Genomic DNA, 16,045 nt, shown 5'->3' with positions numbered 1-16,045 from the left:
AACCTGCTCAAATTTCAGAAAGTTACATGTGTGTATACAGTATAGAAATACCTGCTTGAAAACAAGTAATTGCTTCATTAATCACTGGAGACTTTTATAAAAAAAAATAATAATAAGGGATGGTAAATGTCTATTGATTTAGCAAATAGTAAAATGATATTTACCTGAAGTAATGGCAAATTATAGATAGTATAGTATATGAGACTTATGAGAAATGTAATAGAAATATTTACCATTTCTCTGTCGCTTGCAAAACTTGCATTTTTGATTCACTATAAGTCACTTAATACAGTTGAAATCAGAATTATTAGCCCCTCTGAATTATTCTCCCCCCCTTTTTTTCCCTCAATTTCTGTTTAACAGAGAGCAGATTTTTTTCAACACATTTCTAAACAATAGTTTTAATAACTAATTTCTAATAACTGATTTATTTTATCTTTACCATGATGACAGTAAATAATATTTGACTAGATATTTTTCAGGTCATTTCTATACAGCTTAAAGTGACATTTAAAGGCTTAACTAGGTTAATTAGGTTAACTAAGCAGGTTAGGGTAATTAGCCAAGTTATAATGTATAATGTATAATGATGGTTTGTTCTGTAGACTATCGACAAAAAAAAAATCAGCTTAAAAGGGCTAATAATTTTGTCCTTAAAATGGTAGTTAAAAATTAAAAACTGCTTTTATTCTAGCAGAAATAAAACAAATAAGACTTTCTCCAGAAGAAAAATATTACCAGACATACTGTGAAAATTTCCTTGCTCTGTTAAACATCATTTGGGGAATAATTAAAAAAGAAAAAGGGGCGAATAATTCTGACTTCAATTGTGTATATATATATATATATATATATATATATATATATATATATATATATATATATATATATATATTTGATGAGTGCTGGATAAACGTTCTTCACCTTCAGTATTTATAAATAAAAGCCTTGAAAATGACCAGATATTTAGGAGAACTCCTATATTTCACATTTGGTATAAAAAGTATGCAAAAGTTTTATTATTGTTGTTTTAAAGAACATGTTTTGCATTAAGTTAATGTACAATAAGCAGCCTTTTGTAATTTTTAGCCTTCAATAACAGCTATAATTCTAATAATAATAGTAATAATGATATTACAATTGCAATTTCAGTACATTTAAAATATATTGATTTTTATTTCATATTTATTAAATAATCATATTTGCTATGTTGTATAATGTAAGAAAAAATGCTGGGTTCCACACAATACCTTCACGTTGTTCCAACACAAATCGATAATGTTAACTTAATCATTTGTACAAATTCAAGTGGGTTATACATAAAACAATTAAATTAACCTTAAAATCGTGTTTATACAACTCATTTCAAATAAGTAGTTTAAAAAAGCAGCAAAAATAATTTTTTGATGTTTTTTGTGTAAAGAAAAAACCTTTATAATTGTTTCCTTTCATAACATTTTAGATATTAGACACCAGAAATGGCATCTAATTATTTGCTATCTGGTGTAAATTCAAAAACTGATTTAAAATGAATTATTTATATTCTGACCTATTATAATTTTAATACAATTTTTCATATATTTTGTATATCCATGTATGGTTTAGCAACATTTAATCTTCAATAATGATTCATAACAGCTATAGTATAAAATAAATAAAATAATCAGTAATTATAATATTGCCTGACAACAACAAGAACAACAATGAGAATAATAATAATAATAAAAAAATTCATTTATAAATAGCTCATTTCCCCTTTCTGTTCACCTTACAACAAACATACCAAAAACAGTTAATAAAACAATGTCAAACATCATTTCAAACATGAATTTCATATATAAGAGATGAGAAAGTTTTAAATATGAACCCCTGTTAAATTTAAAATAACAGGATAAAAAAATAGTCATGAGAAAGCGATGTCATAACCCCATGACATAAGACAGTCATAACCCATATCATAAGAATGACAACTTAGGTGTTATCTGGTATAAATTAAAAATGTACTATAATTATTGTAAAAAACCTATTTGAATAAATCTTGTATGAGCTTCAACTTATTTAATCAAAAATTGCCCTTAATGATAAGCAAAAACGACAATAATAATTATAATAAAAAAGTTCACTCCTCTAGACATGTGAAGCTCCGCCACTTTTTAATGCATTTTAAAAGACATCTAAAGTTGCAGTCAGTGGTGGGCAGTGCCACTCTTGCCAGTGGACTGGAGAATAAATGGTCATCTTTAATGAGTTTCTCTCTGTCTGAGGTGAAAGTGTTTGGCTGGTAATTAATGAAGAGAGCGTGATTTACGATGCTCTGTGTGACCTGAGGTTACAGGCAGCGTTTGTTTTCCTCACAGCGGGTCTGTTTCACCCCCGCCGGCAAACGCAGAGATGATCAGCAATATTACTGTTATCTGCTGACCAGAGCTGTGTTTGTGTGGATCTGCTCAATAACCGCTGATACACACTGCTTTTTTCTGCTCTATATACAAAGTTGTTTATAGTTCTGTTGCAATTTTTTATTTTATTTTTTTTTTTTAAGTTTGTGGAACAAATAAAACAAAAACTGTATTCTTGGTATAAAACCTCTCTATACAAACTGTATATAAACTCTATATATTATAATATTATATTTTTTATGTATTTGTAAAAACTAGTTGACGTTCTCATTTCTTATATTCTTTTAGTTTACTTGATTTACTAAAATAAAACTACTAAATATATTAATATACAAGTTTTTAAAAATATGAATAAACCAACTGAACAAAACAAAAAAAAACAAACTATTTTTTGTTGAAATTAAAACTAAAAGGCAAGCGTGAAAAAGTAATAAAATCTAAACCGTATCTCAAATAAATTCCAAAAATGTTGCCGGACAGACAGACAGACAGACAGACAGACAGACAGACAGACAGACAGACAGACAGACAGACAGACAGACAGACAGACAGACAGACAGACAGATAGATAGATAGATAGATAGATAGATAGATAGATAGATAGATAGATAGATAGATAGATAGACAGTTTGTTAAATTTGTAAAAACTAATAAATCAACTAAATTTCTTCATTTTGTCTCAACACAAATCAATAGTGTGGAACCCAGCATTTTTACAGTGTAGATAGACAGATTTTTCATAATTGAATAACATGTTTCTGTCTTGATTTTTTTACGATCTTTTATAGGTTACGGCACGGTTGCTTTTGACGGCGCCTCAAACTATGGCCACACGCCTTCACACCACACCCCGCAGTTCCCCAACCACTCCTTCAAACACGAGGACTCAATCACACAGCAGAGCAACATGGGTAAACACAAACACACTACACACTAAATCACACTTTATTATATTTATTTAAACGCATGCACTGAAAACAGCTTCCAATCTCCAAACATTCACCCTCGCTCTATGAACTTACGCAGTGATCTCTGTAATGTTATTTAGGGGCCAAATTGCACAAAGCGTTACAGTAAATCAGCTCAAACGCTCTCTCTCTTCCTCTTTATAATCTTAAACTTCAGCAAACAGCTAACCGGATGATTGGCTGTTCGAGTTGCATCTGTAATGTGAGATTCAATCCGTTTACAATAATACATACATATATATATATATATATATATATATATATATATATATATATATATATATATATATATATATATATATATATATATATATATATATATATATATTTTTTTTTTTTTTTTTTTATAATTTTATTTTCTTTATTACAAAAGTATAAATTAGTTTTATATTTTATCTTATTTCATAATTATTTAAATTTTACATATGAATACAAAATACATAAATACAATCATATTTTTAATATTATTTAAATTAACTTATATTTTAGTGTTTATGTGTATAACATCTGGGCAAAGCAGTGGCACAGTAGGTAGTGCTGTCGCCTCACAGGAAGAAGGTGGTTCAATCCTTGGCTCAGTTGGCGTTTCTGTGTGGAGTTTGCATGTTCTCTCTGCGTTCGCGTGGGTTTCCTCCGGGTGCTCCGGTTTCCCCCACAGTCTGAAGACATGCGGTTCAGGTGAATTGGGTAGGCTAAATTGTCCATAGTGTATGAGTGTGTGTGTGAATGTGGGTGTGGATGTTTCCCAGAGATGGGTTGCGCCTGGAAGGGCATCCGCTGCGTAAAAAATGTGCTGGATAAGTTGGCGGCTTAATTTGCTGAGGCGACCCCGGATTAATAAAGAAACTAAGTCGACAAGAAAATGAATGACTGTATAACATCTTGTAATTATTTTAGATTTTAATATTTGTGACCTCAATACAGTATTAATTACATTATTTTTTTTTGTTTGATAAAATAATTAAATGCCTATTTCATGTTAATAAAAAATATCAACCTTGTATTATTATTATAATAATTATTATTATCTTTATTTTAGACTCTTAGATGATATCCAAACACATAACAAAACACACACAAAAAAAAAACATACAATCATAAATAGACATTATTATCATCATGATCATCTTTGTTGTTATTATACATTTTTTTAAGTTGGCCTATTATGCAAATATACTTTTATAAGGTGTTTAAACAGTTGTGTGGCAACAGTCTGTGACTATAACCAGCTTCTAAGGTTAAGAAAATGATGAATTCTTTTTTTCATAGTCACACTTGATAAAAACGGCGTGCAGAAACACTTTGATTGACATTTTCTCTTTGTACGTGTCATCAGAGAGGGAAAGCCCCGCCCATTAGTGAAGATCTCTCCCTCATTAGCATAGGATGTTAGTTTTGTTTTTGAATCTGCCATTATGCTGACACAGGCATTTGTTAATCCGAGCACTTTTTAAATGAACACAATTTTATTTAAATTTAAAGCGACAGTCACCAAAACGGCACAATTGGGAACAATGCTTAAAAGGGGCAGTTTGAAAGAGTTTGAAAACATTATCTGTGGAGTACTTTGAGCTGAAACTTTACATACACACTCTAGGGACCTCAGAGACTTATTTTACACCTTGTAAGAAGGGGCATAATAGGTTCCCTTTAATTGATATCAAAGTCTGGATGCACCAGAAGTCATTTATTTCAGTAAGATGACATATATGAAACTAAATATTGAGTATGGGTGGGTTTTTGTTTTTGAGCTCCTCTTCTTATCTTTCACTCAAAGCAAACTAACTGTTGGAAGGGCATGGCTAAGCATATTTCACCCAAGCTGTTGTCATCAAACTGATGTCATCAACAATTGAGGGTTTTGATTAAAGATTACCAAAGCAAACAGTTTTTTAGTGGATTAACTTGTGTTGCACGGATTATTTGTTCATCTAAAGACTAAAATATGCACTAGCAAAATAAACATTGTAACTTTGTATACATTTTGATTTTATGCTCACTTTAAAATGTAAGTTTTATACACATTTAAATATTTATTTTTGTTTATTTTAGATTTAAATACAATTTATTATGATATCTTAATACAGTTTAATGTTCATTTTGTAGACATTTTGACTGCACACTTTAAAATATAAGTTTTGTATAGATTTAAATATTTTTGTTTATTTTAGATTTAAATATAATTTATTATGATATCATAATACAGTATTACTTCAGATTAAATTTGTTCAATATAGGTGTCTTTTGAAAAAAATAGAGAATCATAAACAAGGCTTATCTATCTATCTATCTATCTATCTATCTATCTATCTATCTATCTATCTATCTATCTATCTATCTATCTATCTATCTATCTATCTATCTATCTATCTATCTATCTATCTATCTATCTATCTATCTATCTATCTATCTATATATATATATATATATATTCATTCATTAATTTATTCATTCATTTTCTTGTCGGCTTAGTCCCGTTATTAATCCGGGGTCGCCACAGCGGAATGAACCACCAACTTATCCAGCAAGTATTTACGCAGCGGATGCCCTTTCAGCCGCAACCCATCTCTGGGAAACATCCACACACACATCCACACACACACACTATTATCAGACATACTGTGTCTACTTGCTATTTATAGCCTGCCTGAATTATTAGCCCCCCTGTTTATGGTTTCCCCTAATTTCTGTTTAACGGAGGGAAGATTTTTTCAACACATTTCTAAACATAATAGTTTTAATAACTCATTTCTAATAACTGATTTGTTTTATCTTTGCCATGATGACAGTAGATAATTTTTTATTAGATATTTTTCAAGACATTTAAAGGCTTAACTTGGTTAATTAGGTTAACTAGGCAGGTTAGGGTAATTAGGCAAGTTATTGTATAACGATTGTTTATTCTGTAGACTATCGAAAAAAAAGGGGGCAAATAATTTTGTCCTTACAATAGTGTTTAAGAAAAAAATTAAAAACTGCTTTTATTCTAGCCTAAATAAAACAAATAAGACTTTCTCCAGAAGAAAAAATATTATCAGACTTACTGTGAAAATTTCCTTGCTCTGGTAAACATAATTTGGGAAATGTTAAAAAAAGAGAAAAAAGGAGGGCTAATAATTCTGACTTCAACTGTGTGTGTGTGTGTGTGTGTGTGTGTGTGTGTGTGTGTGTGTGTGTGTATATTCCTATAAAATTTCTAACTGCACGACTTGTTGTTCACTGTGCCTCATAAGTGCAAGATTCCTCTGAAACACCATGGGACACATTTACAATAAAGAGGCCGGATGAACCGAAGCGGCGATTCCTCAGTTTGCTCTTTGAAACAGAAAGAGCGAAAGGTCTGCGTGTTTTATGGTTTCGAAGAAAGTCAGTCTGGTGTTTTGATAACTGTTAAGTGTACTCGGCTGCGTCTTCATAAGCCTCCCTCGCGCTCATATTGCCTTTGTACGATGCTCTATGGCACACATGTTCAATCAGGCGTCTCAAAGTTATGATACGCTGAGCATCGAGCCATGGAGATTCCCCATGAGGGACTCAAGACAAACAGAACACAAATGTTCATTCCTGGTAATTAAACTTCAGAGAATTATTAAAAAGGAAAGTAAATATGAGTGGTGTTGCGCAAGGTGGAATGAATGTTTTTTTTGTACTGTACTGTACTGAATATTTGACATTTTTATAAAATCAAAATGTGTGTGTGTGTGTGTGTGTGTGTGTGTGTGTGTGTGTGTGTGTGTGTGTGTGTGTGTGTGTGTGTGTGTGTGTGTGTGTGTGTGTGTGTGTGTGTGTATATATATATATATATTTTTTTTTTTTTTTTTTAAGTTTTTGTCATTCTTTTGGGTAATTATTTATTTATTTTTTTGTTGCTAAAGGTCTGCTTAATTTTGTTTTAGTTGTGGTTATTTTTATTATATTAACTTTTTAAACCATAAGATGACACAAAATATAAAACAATATATTTTTAAATATGAAATGTAAAAACATATTTAACATAATTAATAATATTTTCTAAATTACGATCTTTATAAAATGTTTACTGCCTATATTAATACTTTTATTTAAAAAGACCATGAAAATATAATAATAAAAATAATAATAATAAAAAATAATAATAAAAGTTACTTTATAAAGTTTATTTTACAGTTTAAGTCAATAGTAAAAAAATAATAATAATGGTCACACTTTACAATAAGGTTGTATTAGTTAAGGCTAGTTACAAACAATAAACAATACATTTACTGCAGTGTTTATTCATCTCTTGTGAATGTTAGTTAATTGTAAAAAGTTAACTCAGTACATTAATTAATTTTAACAAACAAGAATTTGGATTTTATAATGCATTAGTAAATGTTGAACTGTGATTAATAGAGTCCTAGTATTAATCATTATTACTAACATTAACTGAAACCTAACATTAAATAAAACCTTATTGTAAAGTGTGACACAAAACTGTAATTTTTAAAAATACAAATGATAATACAATTGTTAATATATCATTGTTTAAAATACAATATACAGTTGAAGACAGAATTATTAGCCCCTCTTTGAATTCTTTTCTCTTTTTTTTTTTTAAATATTTCCCAAATGATGTTTAACAGAGCAAGGAAATTTTCACAGTATGTCTGATAATATCTTATCTTCTGGAGAAAATCTTATTTGTTTCACTTCGACTAGAATAAATGCAGTTTTTAAAATCCATTTTAAGGTCAGCAATATTTTTGTTTTGATTGTTTTGTTTACAGAACAAACCATTGTTATACAATAACTTGCCTAATTACCATTACCTGCCTAGTTAAACTAATTAACCTAGTTAAGACTTTAAATTTCAAGCTGTATAGAAGTGTCATGAAAAATATCTAGTAAAATATTATTTACTGTCATCATGGCAAAGATAAAAGAAATGAGTTATTAGAAATGAGTTATTAAAACTAGTATGATTAAAAATGTGTTAAAAAAAATCTGTTCTCCATTAAACAGAAATTAAGAAAAAAATAAATAAACAGCGCCAATAATTCAGGGGGGGGGGGGGGGGGATAACATTCTGACTTCAACTGTATATTATTATTATATGTGTCCAATACGAAATTGTTACATAATATCAGAAGCGCAGTAGCTCATGTACAAGATGTGATCTCCAAGTCAGACCTGTTCTGTTTGTTTCAGGGGATCAGCAGTATCCCGTTCCTCCTCCAGTGTATGGCTGTCACACTCCTTCTGACAGTTGCACAGGAAGTCAAGCTCTGCTGCTGAGAAACCCATACAACAGGTATATCATCATCATCATCATCAAAACTATTAACATCGTCATTATTATAGAGCACACAACATCTCAGCTAGAGTTTTCCAAATATGACCTAAAATCAAGAAATTTCTTGATGTTTATGGTGATAATATCTATGAAGAAAAAAGTTTTTGAAAAATTACCTTTAAAAAAAAAAGAATTATTGCGTTTTGATTCGTATAATTTAAATAAGTACTCTAAAGTCACCTGGATCACAGTAAAAAGATGCAAACGTTTGCATTGCAAACATTTATGAAGACGTCATTAAGTCCACATGAACCGGAAGTTGCTGAGACTTTTATTTCGGTATATTGATGTACAGTATGGACTTCCAACTTAAACGAAATATTGAGTAGGGGCGGGGCTATCTTTTTGCACTTCATTCCCTTATAGCAAACTAATGGGAAGAGGAGCGGGGTTAATATTGTGGCGGAAATCTTCAAACTGACCACGACTCCAAACATGGAAGCAAATGGTCAGACTTTGACTGATAGATTACCAAAACAAACATTTTTTATCTTTGTAGATTATAGTGCATGGATTATATGTTCACCTATCTAATAACAATTGTGTACTAGCAATATAAACATTGTACATTATCATTTTACACAGACTTTGGGCCCTGCCATACACCCGGCGCAATAAGGCGCAAGATGTGTTTGCCACAACGTGTTGCTATTTTCAGACCAGCACAACTCTAATTTTCCCGTTTTGCACTACGTTGTTTAAATAACAAATCTATTTGCACCACTTTGTGGACTCATGAGTGTTCCGGTCCAGAAAAATAAGGTGTTAAGATGCAGTGTTGGCATTATTTTGAGGAACTAAAATAGACTCCTCAACAGACCGGCTAAAAGCAGGTCTAAAGTCCAGTGCAGAGCACCTTAAATGTGCGCCTCGCCTACACATTGGTTTAAACATCCAGAATGTACCCCAGTACACATATATCTGTACAAATGAAAAAGAATCAAAGGAACCAAACATTACGAAAGCTATTATTTTCTACACAAATGTAAAAACCATTGCCTTCATGTCTTCTTCATCTCGGGGGGCTTTTTAAGTTTATTCAAGACAACTTGCTTTTGTTTAATGTTATTTTTATTCATTCATTTATTTTCGGCTAAATTAAGGGGTCGTTACAGTGGAATGAACCGCCAACTTATCCAGCACATGTTTTACTCAGCGGATGCCCTTCCAGCTGCAACCCATCTCTGGGAAACACCCATACAAACTTATTCACACTTGTACACTATGGACAATTTAGCCTACCCAATTCACCTGTACCGCATGTCTTTGGACTGTGGGGGAAAACAGAGCAGCCGGAGGAAACCCACGTGAATGCGGGGAGAACATGCAAACTCCATACAGGAATGACAACAGACCCAGCCGAGGCTCGAATCAGCGACCTTCTTGCTGTGAGGTGACAGCAATACCTACTGCGCCACTGCGTCGCTCTGTTATTATTATATTACTTTTATTTATTATATGCAAATTTATATTTGTTTTATTAAAAAAAACAAGCTTAGATTTGTCCCCCTGTCAGGTTTTTGACCATATGGGGCATAAGAATAGGACGTGTGTTTGGATATAACTTTTTTTTTTGACACCACTTTGTTATTATTGTTCATTTATTCGTTTGCTGGAAACTAAAGCTGAATTTAGAAATAGTTCAAAACAAATCTTTGTGCTTAACCAATGAAGTTAATTATGTAGGCTAATGGATGTCTTCAGTGGAGTTTGCTTATCCATGAAAAAGACAAAGAGAAAATAAAGAGGCCAAATGGATGCTCTGTTTAAGTGTTTTCTCACTTTTGAAGAATTCAGTTTTTCTGCCATGTAAATAAATAGCAAATGCACCATGGCATGACACAACTGACTCTTAAAAGGAATGGGAGACGAGACTCTGATTGGTTTATTCTCAAAACACATCTATAACTCATTACATTAAGAGAATAAATACAACCCTGTTAGAGCGTTTGCCGTGGTGCAGAGCCTATTTTTTCATCTTTAAAATAGCAAAAGTGTATTCTGACATGCCCTTAATGCTATTGCGCCCTGCGCTTTAGACTTTGCACCTAGATTGGTAAAAAAGATCCCTTTGTCTTTTGAATGCAAAATTATGCAAAAACCTGAGAAGTTTTTGTCTGCATGTAGGACCCGTTAACAGATTTGCTGCATCTCCAATACATAAGAAATGTGGAGGATGTGATGAGATGATTCTCAGGGAAAGTAACTATGCAATGGAACAGTCCATTAGGGCACCACCAAACCATTCTTCCAAAAAATGCTCAGCTGTGATAATTTCTCTAACTGTTGAAGTTTAAAATAATAGCTCGGTGCGTTACGTAAAATGGTTGCTCGGTGCCTCGCCAGGCAATTCCATTGAAAAAAAAATGACAAAGTTGTTATAACAAAGTTGTTGATCTGTTAAAAACTCAAAAGTACATACTTTTTATTCACAAAAAAAACAGTATCTAATTTAAGGGTGAAGTATAAGTTAGGCAAATTGGGATGCAGCTTTATCATGGACAGAACTTTTACTGGTATTTGTCCATCCATAATCTCAAATTTTTCTTAAGTATGTTCATCACTCTCTCTCTCTCCCTACATAATATAAACATCATCCTTATCCTCCGCTAGCACACTAACAACTACTGAAATAACAATTCTGTGCCAAAAACAAAACCGAAAATTCAGAATGTGCTTGGCCGAAAACCAAAAATCTACATAACAGCGTTATATAATTGATTGTAATAATATTAAACCAGAATTACTGAAACGTAATTAATCTGAAATGAGAAACTACAAACTAATAAAATTAATCACACATTGGAACAGAGCAAATAAGCATCAGAACAAAACATTTTAGAACAAACTGAAATATATTACACTCCATTCAGTTATTTTCAGCATAATCAAACTGAGCATAACTACCGTCCAAAACAGTTTTTAGGCTAAACAAATGCTCTCAATGTTTTCCCTAGCCCAAAAACAGACTACATGAAATGCAATATGTATCCTAACAGATATGGAGGAAATGAGATATTCCAGTAAAAAAAAAAAAACATGCACTCAATTCATCCAGACAGGCTGCAGACGGTACGACTGATAGTTTGTCAGGACACAGGAAGTTCAACTAAACAGGCCTGCGCAACAATCAGAAACACGTCAAAATCTGTTGTTGTGGTCGATCCAAAAAGTCACGCTGCCATTGAACACGTAGAGGAGGAGAGGAAGTTTGGTAATATGAAAAGGAGGAAAAGGAGGAAAACTGGTTCGTACAGGATGTTCGAGTAAACTTTCTGCAAGGATTTCAAAAAGAAATGCATTCAAAAAATACACTACGGTTTAAATGTAAAAGGTCATTCATTCATTTATTTTCTTTTCGACTTAATCCCTTTATTGATCAGGGATAGCCAAAGCGAAATGAACCGCCAACTAATCCAGCATATGTTTTATGCAGCAGATGCCCTTGCAGCCGCAAACCAATACTGTAAACACCCATACACTTGCATTTACACACATACACTACGGCCAATTTAGCTTATTCAATTCACCTATAGCGCATGTCTTTGGGGGAAACCAGGTGAAAACCCACATGAACACGGGAAGAACATGCAAATTCCACACAAAAAATGCCAACTGATCCAGCCAAGGCTCAAACCAGCGACCCTCTTGCTATGAGGCGAGCAAGAGGGTCTTGCACTTAGCCTTGCTTGCTAAGTGCTACTCACTTCGTGACCAAGACGCCCTAAAGGTCATTCAAATTAAGTTAATTTCTTAAGCTTAAATAATACTACTAAAATATTTTTTTAACAAAATACATCAAAATTGTAAATAAAAATTTGAGTTAAGAAAACTAATCTATATGAGTCCTGTAAACTTACACCATTTAAGTTGAAGTAATAAGGTATTTGATTTACTCTTTACCTTTAACTCTGAATTTAAAACTCTTCTCAAGAATTAACTTTCAGTTAATTTTGAGTTTTAAAAATATAAAATATATGTAAATTAAACACTTTTACTAATCGTCTTTCTGACAGCTAACATTCATCCAGTATAATCCGAACACTAACCACTTACAAATAATAATAATAATAAAAAACTTGTATTCTGAACTTTCAATTTCTGAAAAAAACTGAATTTCCCAATAAATGGTTAAACACAACCCCTAAACTCTGACAGTTGTTAAAAATCCCCAAACTGATCCCATTTGCTTTGACATACCATTACCAAATCAAAACGGGCTTTTGTCAAACATGCTTAATAAAGGTCAAGTGCCAAAAAAGCAATGCCAAAATCACGCTTAAATCCTCCATCCGTTTGCACTTCCCAACAGCTCTGAATTCCTTCATTCTGATAAGTGTTTCACCGTTTCTTACTGGAATTCCCTTCACAACATCATACAAACTTACAGCCCTGAAATCATCTCGCATTCCTCGCATGCTTTCGCCATGTTGTTTTTCCAGCACAGAGGGAACATAAAGATTCAAAATAACAGAATTTGGGATGATAAGAGGACTCCGACTGCGTTTTTCCTTTGCCTGTAATAAACAGTCTCCTATCGGGGCGGCTGCGAATCCTCAAATCCCGACACTGTGCTGCTTTTTGAATCAAATGCCTGGTACCCACAGCCCTGTATTTACACAGGGCCTCTGGTTTGTAGGTAGCGCGAGGTGGCTGGAATATAAAAAACACGAGCAGATTTTTAAAGCAGCATTAAGTTGTTGTTAATCTCAAAGGCAGATGGAGTGTAAACTGTTCGCAATCTACAAGCTTCCTGCGTCTCTGCTGCGTCAAAAGTGAAAAACAAAAATCCAGACGCATGTTCACATGAGCTGCCAGAGCTGAAATTATCATATGTGACCAGTGGATCTTTAACAAGGAAATATTATTTATTACAAGTTTACAATAAATGATGATTAATTTACTAACATGAATAAGCAAACTGGGGCGAGTCAGTGGCACAGTAGGTAGTGCTGTCGCCTCACAGCAAGGTCACTGGGTCGCTGGTTCAAACCTCAGCTCAGTTGGCGTTTCTGTGTGGAGTTTGCATGCTCTCCCTGCCTTCGGGTGGGTTTCCCCCACAGTCCAAAGACATGCGGTACAGGTGAATTGGGTAGGCTAAATTGTCTGTAGTGTATGAGTGTGTGTGTGGATGTTTCCCAGAGATGGGTTGCGGCTGGAAAGGCATCCGCTGCGTAAAAACTTGCTGGATAAGTTGGCGGTTCATTCCTATTTTAGAGTTTTTTACAGCATAATCTAAAACAAGGGTTAACATTGTAGTAATAAGTGCTGGACAAGTGTTATTGGTTCCTAATATGTTCGATATAAATATATCAACTAACATTAACTGAAGGAACTTTATTAAATTGTGTGACCAAAATATTACAGAGTAATCTTATAAAAGTATAAATAAAAGATGTGTATAAGTATAAACAACTGCAATTTATTCTGTGCACTACACAAATTCATGCAAATCCTAGTGTTTTTTTTACAGTAAAATACTGTTTACATTTATAACAGCAAAACACTGGCTATTTTAGAGTTATTTACCGCATAATCTACAGCAATGGTTAACAGTGTAGTAATAAATGCTGAATAAGTGTTATTCATTCTAAGTATATGTTCGATATAAATATATCAACTAACAATAACTGAAGGAATTTTTTTGAAATGTGTGACCAAAATATTACAGGGTAATCTTATACTGCAATTTATTCTGTGAACTACACAATTTCATACAAATCCTACTTTTTTATTACAGTAAGTACTGTTTCTTTTTATTACAGCAAAACACTGGCTATTTTAGATTTATTCACAGCATAATCTACAGCAAGGGTTAACGGTGTAGCAATAAATGCTATAAAAGTGTTATTCATTCCAAAGTTGTTCATTCTTAACTAATGGAACGTTATTAAAGTGTGTGACCGTAACATTCCGGGTTAATTTTATAGGCGTTTACAATAATTCTTCTGTTGATTTTTTTTTTTAGGCTTTATAGTTTAAGATGTTACTTTGTCATGGAAGTAGATTCCAAAATTCGTCACAATGATATGTCTTTACAACCAAAAACATTAGTAATTCATCCAAGATCAAACAAAAAGTGCTTCAATGGTAATTAATGTGTGGGTTCTCTTTGGGTAAAGGGATTTATATAGATAAATGGTAAAATGTTAATAAAAAGTAAATAAAATATTTAAAAAGCCTTTATTAACGTGGCTAATCCATAAAACATTGCGGCAAACACTTGCCTTCAAGGTTACCCTGAAACGGGTAGGTGCATTTTTATGGATTAGTAATGTTAATAAAGGCTTTTAAAATAATTTTTCACAATTTTTCTTCTTTGACGTCAATTTTTGTGACGTCATTTTCGCATTTTAAGGAATAATAATAGGTATTTCTTGTGGCTTTATGTTTAAAATGTATATTATTTTTAAATGTAGAGTTTGGCTCTATCATAAAAAAACACTTTTATTAATTATTCTGTTTAATTTTAGCTGCAAAACTGCATTAAACTATTGTCATTTTTGATTTAAAAATTATTTGGTACTAGGTTTTCTAAAGTTATAGTATATTGTATTAAATCAGCAAATGGCTTCACACAGAAAACAAAGTGATTAAATAATGCAGGTTGTTGTACGGCATGTGACTAATCTTTAGAAACTGCATTTTAACATTTACAGTTTGCCTCTCTTTACTTTTACTGGAAGTGATTCAATGTATTGATTATGAAAATGGATTGAAATAAGTATTTTGGTGTAAAAAAACTCACTTTAACTTAAAATACTTCTTAAACATGTCAAACACAAATGCATAAATTTGTCATCTAGTGTAATTTGCTTCTTTAGTCAGAATTTTCTCCCTAAGAAAAACCCTCTCTCGATGCTAAAATACTGTTAGGTTCCATGGGCCATGAAGCAAGCGCAGTACCAGGTAGTACCAGTTCATACAACCATACGATGATGAAACACTATGATGTCAGAGTTGCTGTAGATAAATCTAAACTATGTGTTTGGGTGAGCACCTGGCAGGGTAACTGATGGCCCTCCGGACAGGCTTTTAATAACATATGGCAGGTTTTTGGTCAGAGCGATGACCTGATTAACCGATCACCCTGCTGGTTTGGTAACCCCCTTTTTTTGTGTGCATGCATATGACACATTCATTCCCTGTTACCCTGGATCCTAGGCTATTTTTCAAACACACATCCTTTACATTTGACAGAGGTTGCTGCTTTTTAATATACTGTAAAATACTGTACATGCATGCGTTCTTAAAAGGTGTTTTTGTTGTTTTCAATCCCAGCAGCGATAATTTATATCAAATGGCGTCACAGTTGGAGTGCATGGGGTGGAATCCTGTCAACTCTCTGGCGTCCACTATAAAGAGGT

The 16,045-nt window shown here is 32.6% G+C and overlaps 1 protein-coding gene and 1 long non-coding RNA gene across 13 annotated transcripts in view; one reads left to right on the top strand and one right to left on the bottom strand.

Annotated features, from left to right (window-relative positions):
- LOC141380936 (uncharacterized) overlaps nucleotides 1-16,045 on the bottom strand; it is a 46,674-nt gene that overhangs the window by 9,045 nt on the left and 21,584 nt on the right. Inside the window, exon 4 of the long non-coding RNA XR_012400341.1 lies at nucleotides 8,516-8,616. This is a non-coding gene — a long non-coding RNA (uncharacterized lncRNA). The remainder of the gene's footprint in view (nucleotides 1-8,515; nucleotides 8,617-16,045) is intronic.
- wt1a (WT1 transcription factor a) overlaps nucleotides 1-16,045 on the top strand; it is a 37,919-nt gene that overhangs the window by 3,142 nt on the left and 18,732 nt on the right. For 9 of the 12 annotated variants that reach the window (XR_012399758.1, XR_012399757.1, XR_012399755.1 and 6 more), the window contains exons 2-4: nucleotides 3,188-3,310; nucleotides 8,534-8,636; nucleotides 15,960-16,043. Coding sequence is in view for 5 of the 12 variants with exons in the window: in XM_068217309.1 (XP_068073410.1) it covers nucleotides 3,188-3,310; nucleotides 8,534-8,636; nucleotides 15,960-16,043 (310 nt within the window). In the remaining 7 variants the exon portion in view is untranslated. Of the gene's footprint in view, nucleotides 1-3,187; nucleotides 3,311-8,533; nucleotides 9,771-13,895; nucleotides 16,044-16,045 lie in introns of those variants that run through there. The other 3 variants (XM_068217310.1, XM_068217308.1, XR_012399759.1) reach the window with 2 other exon arrangements.

This window comes from Danio rerio, chromosome 25, assembly GCF_049306965.1.
Source record: "Danio rerio strain Tuebingen ecotype United States chromosome 25, GRCz12tu, whole genome shotgun sequence".
NCBI classification, from domain to species: domain Eukaryota; kingdom Metazoa; phylum Chordata; class Actinopteri; order Cypriniformes; family Danionidae; genus Danio; species Danio rerio.
This window is presented reverse-complemented; position numbering and strand designations above follow the sequence as displayed.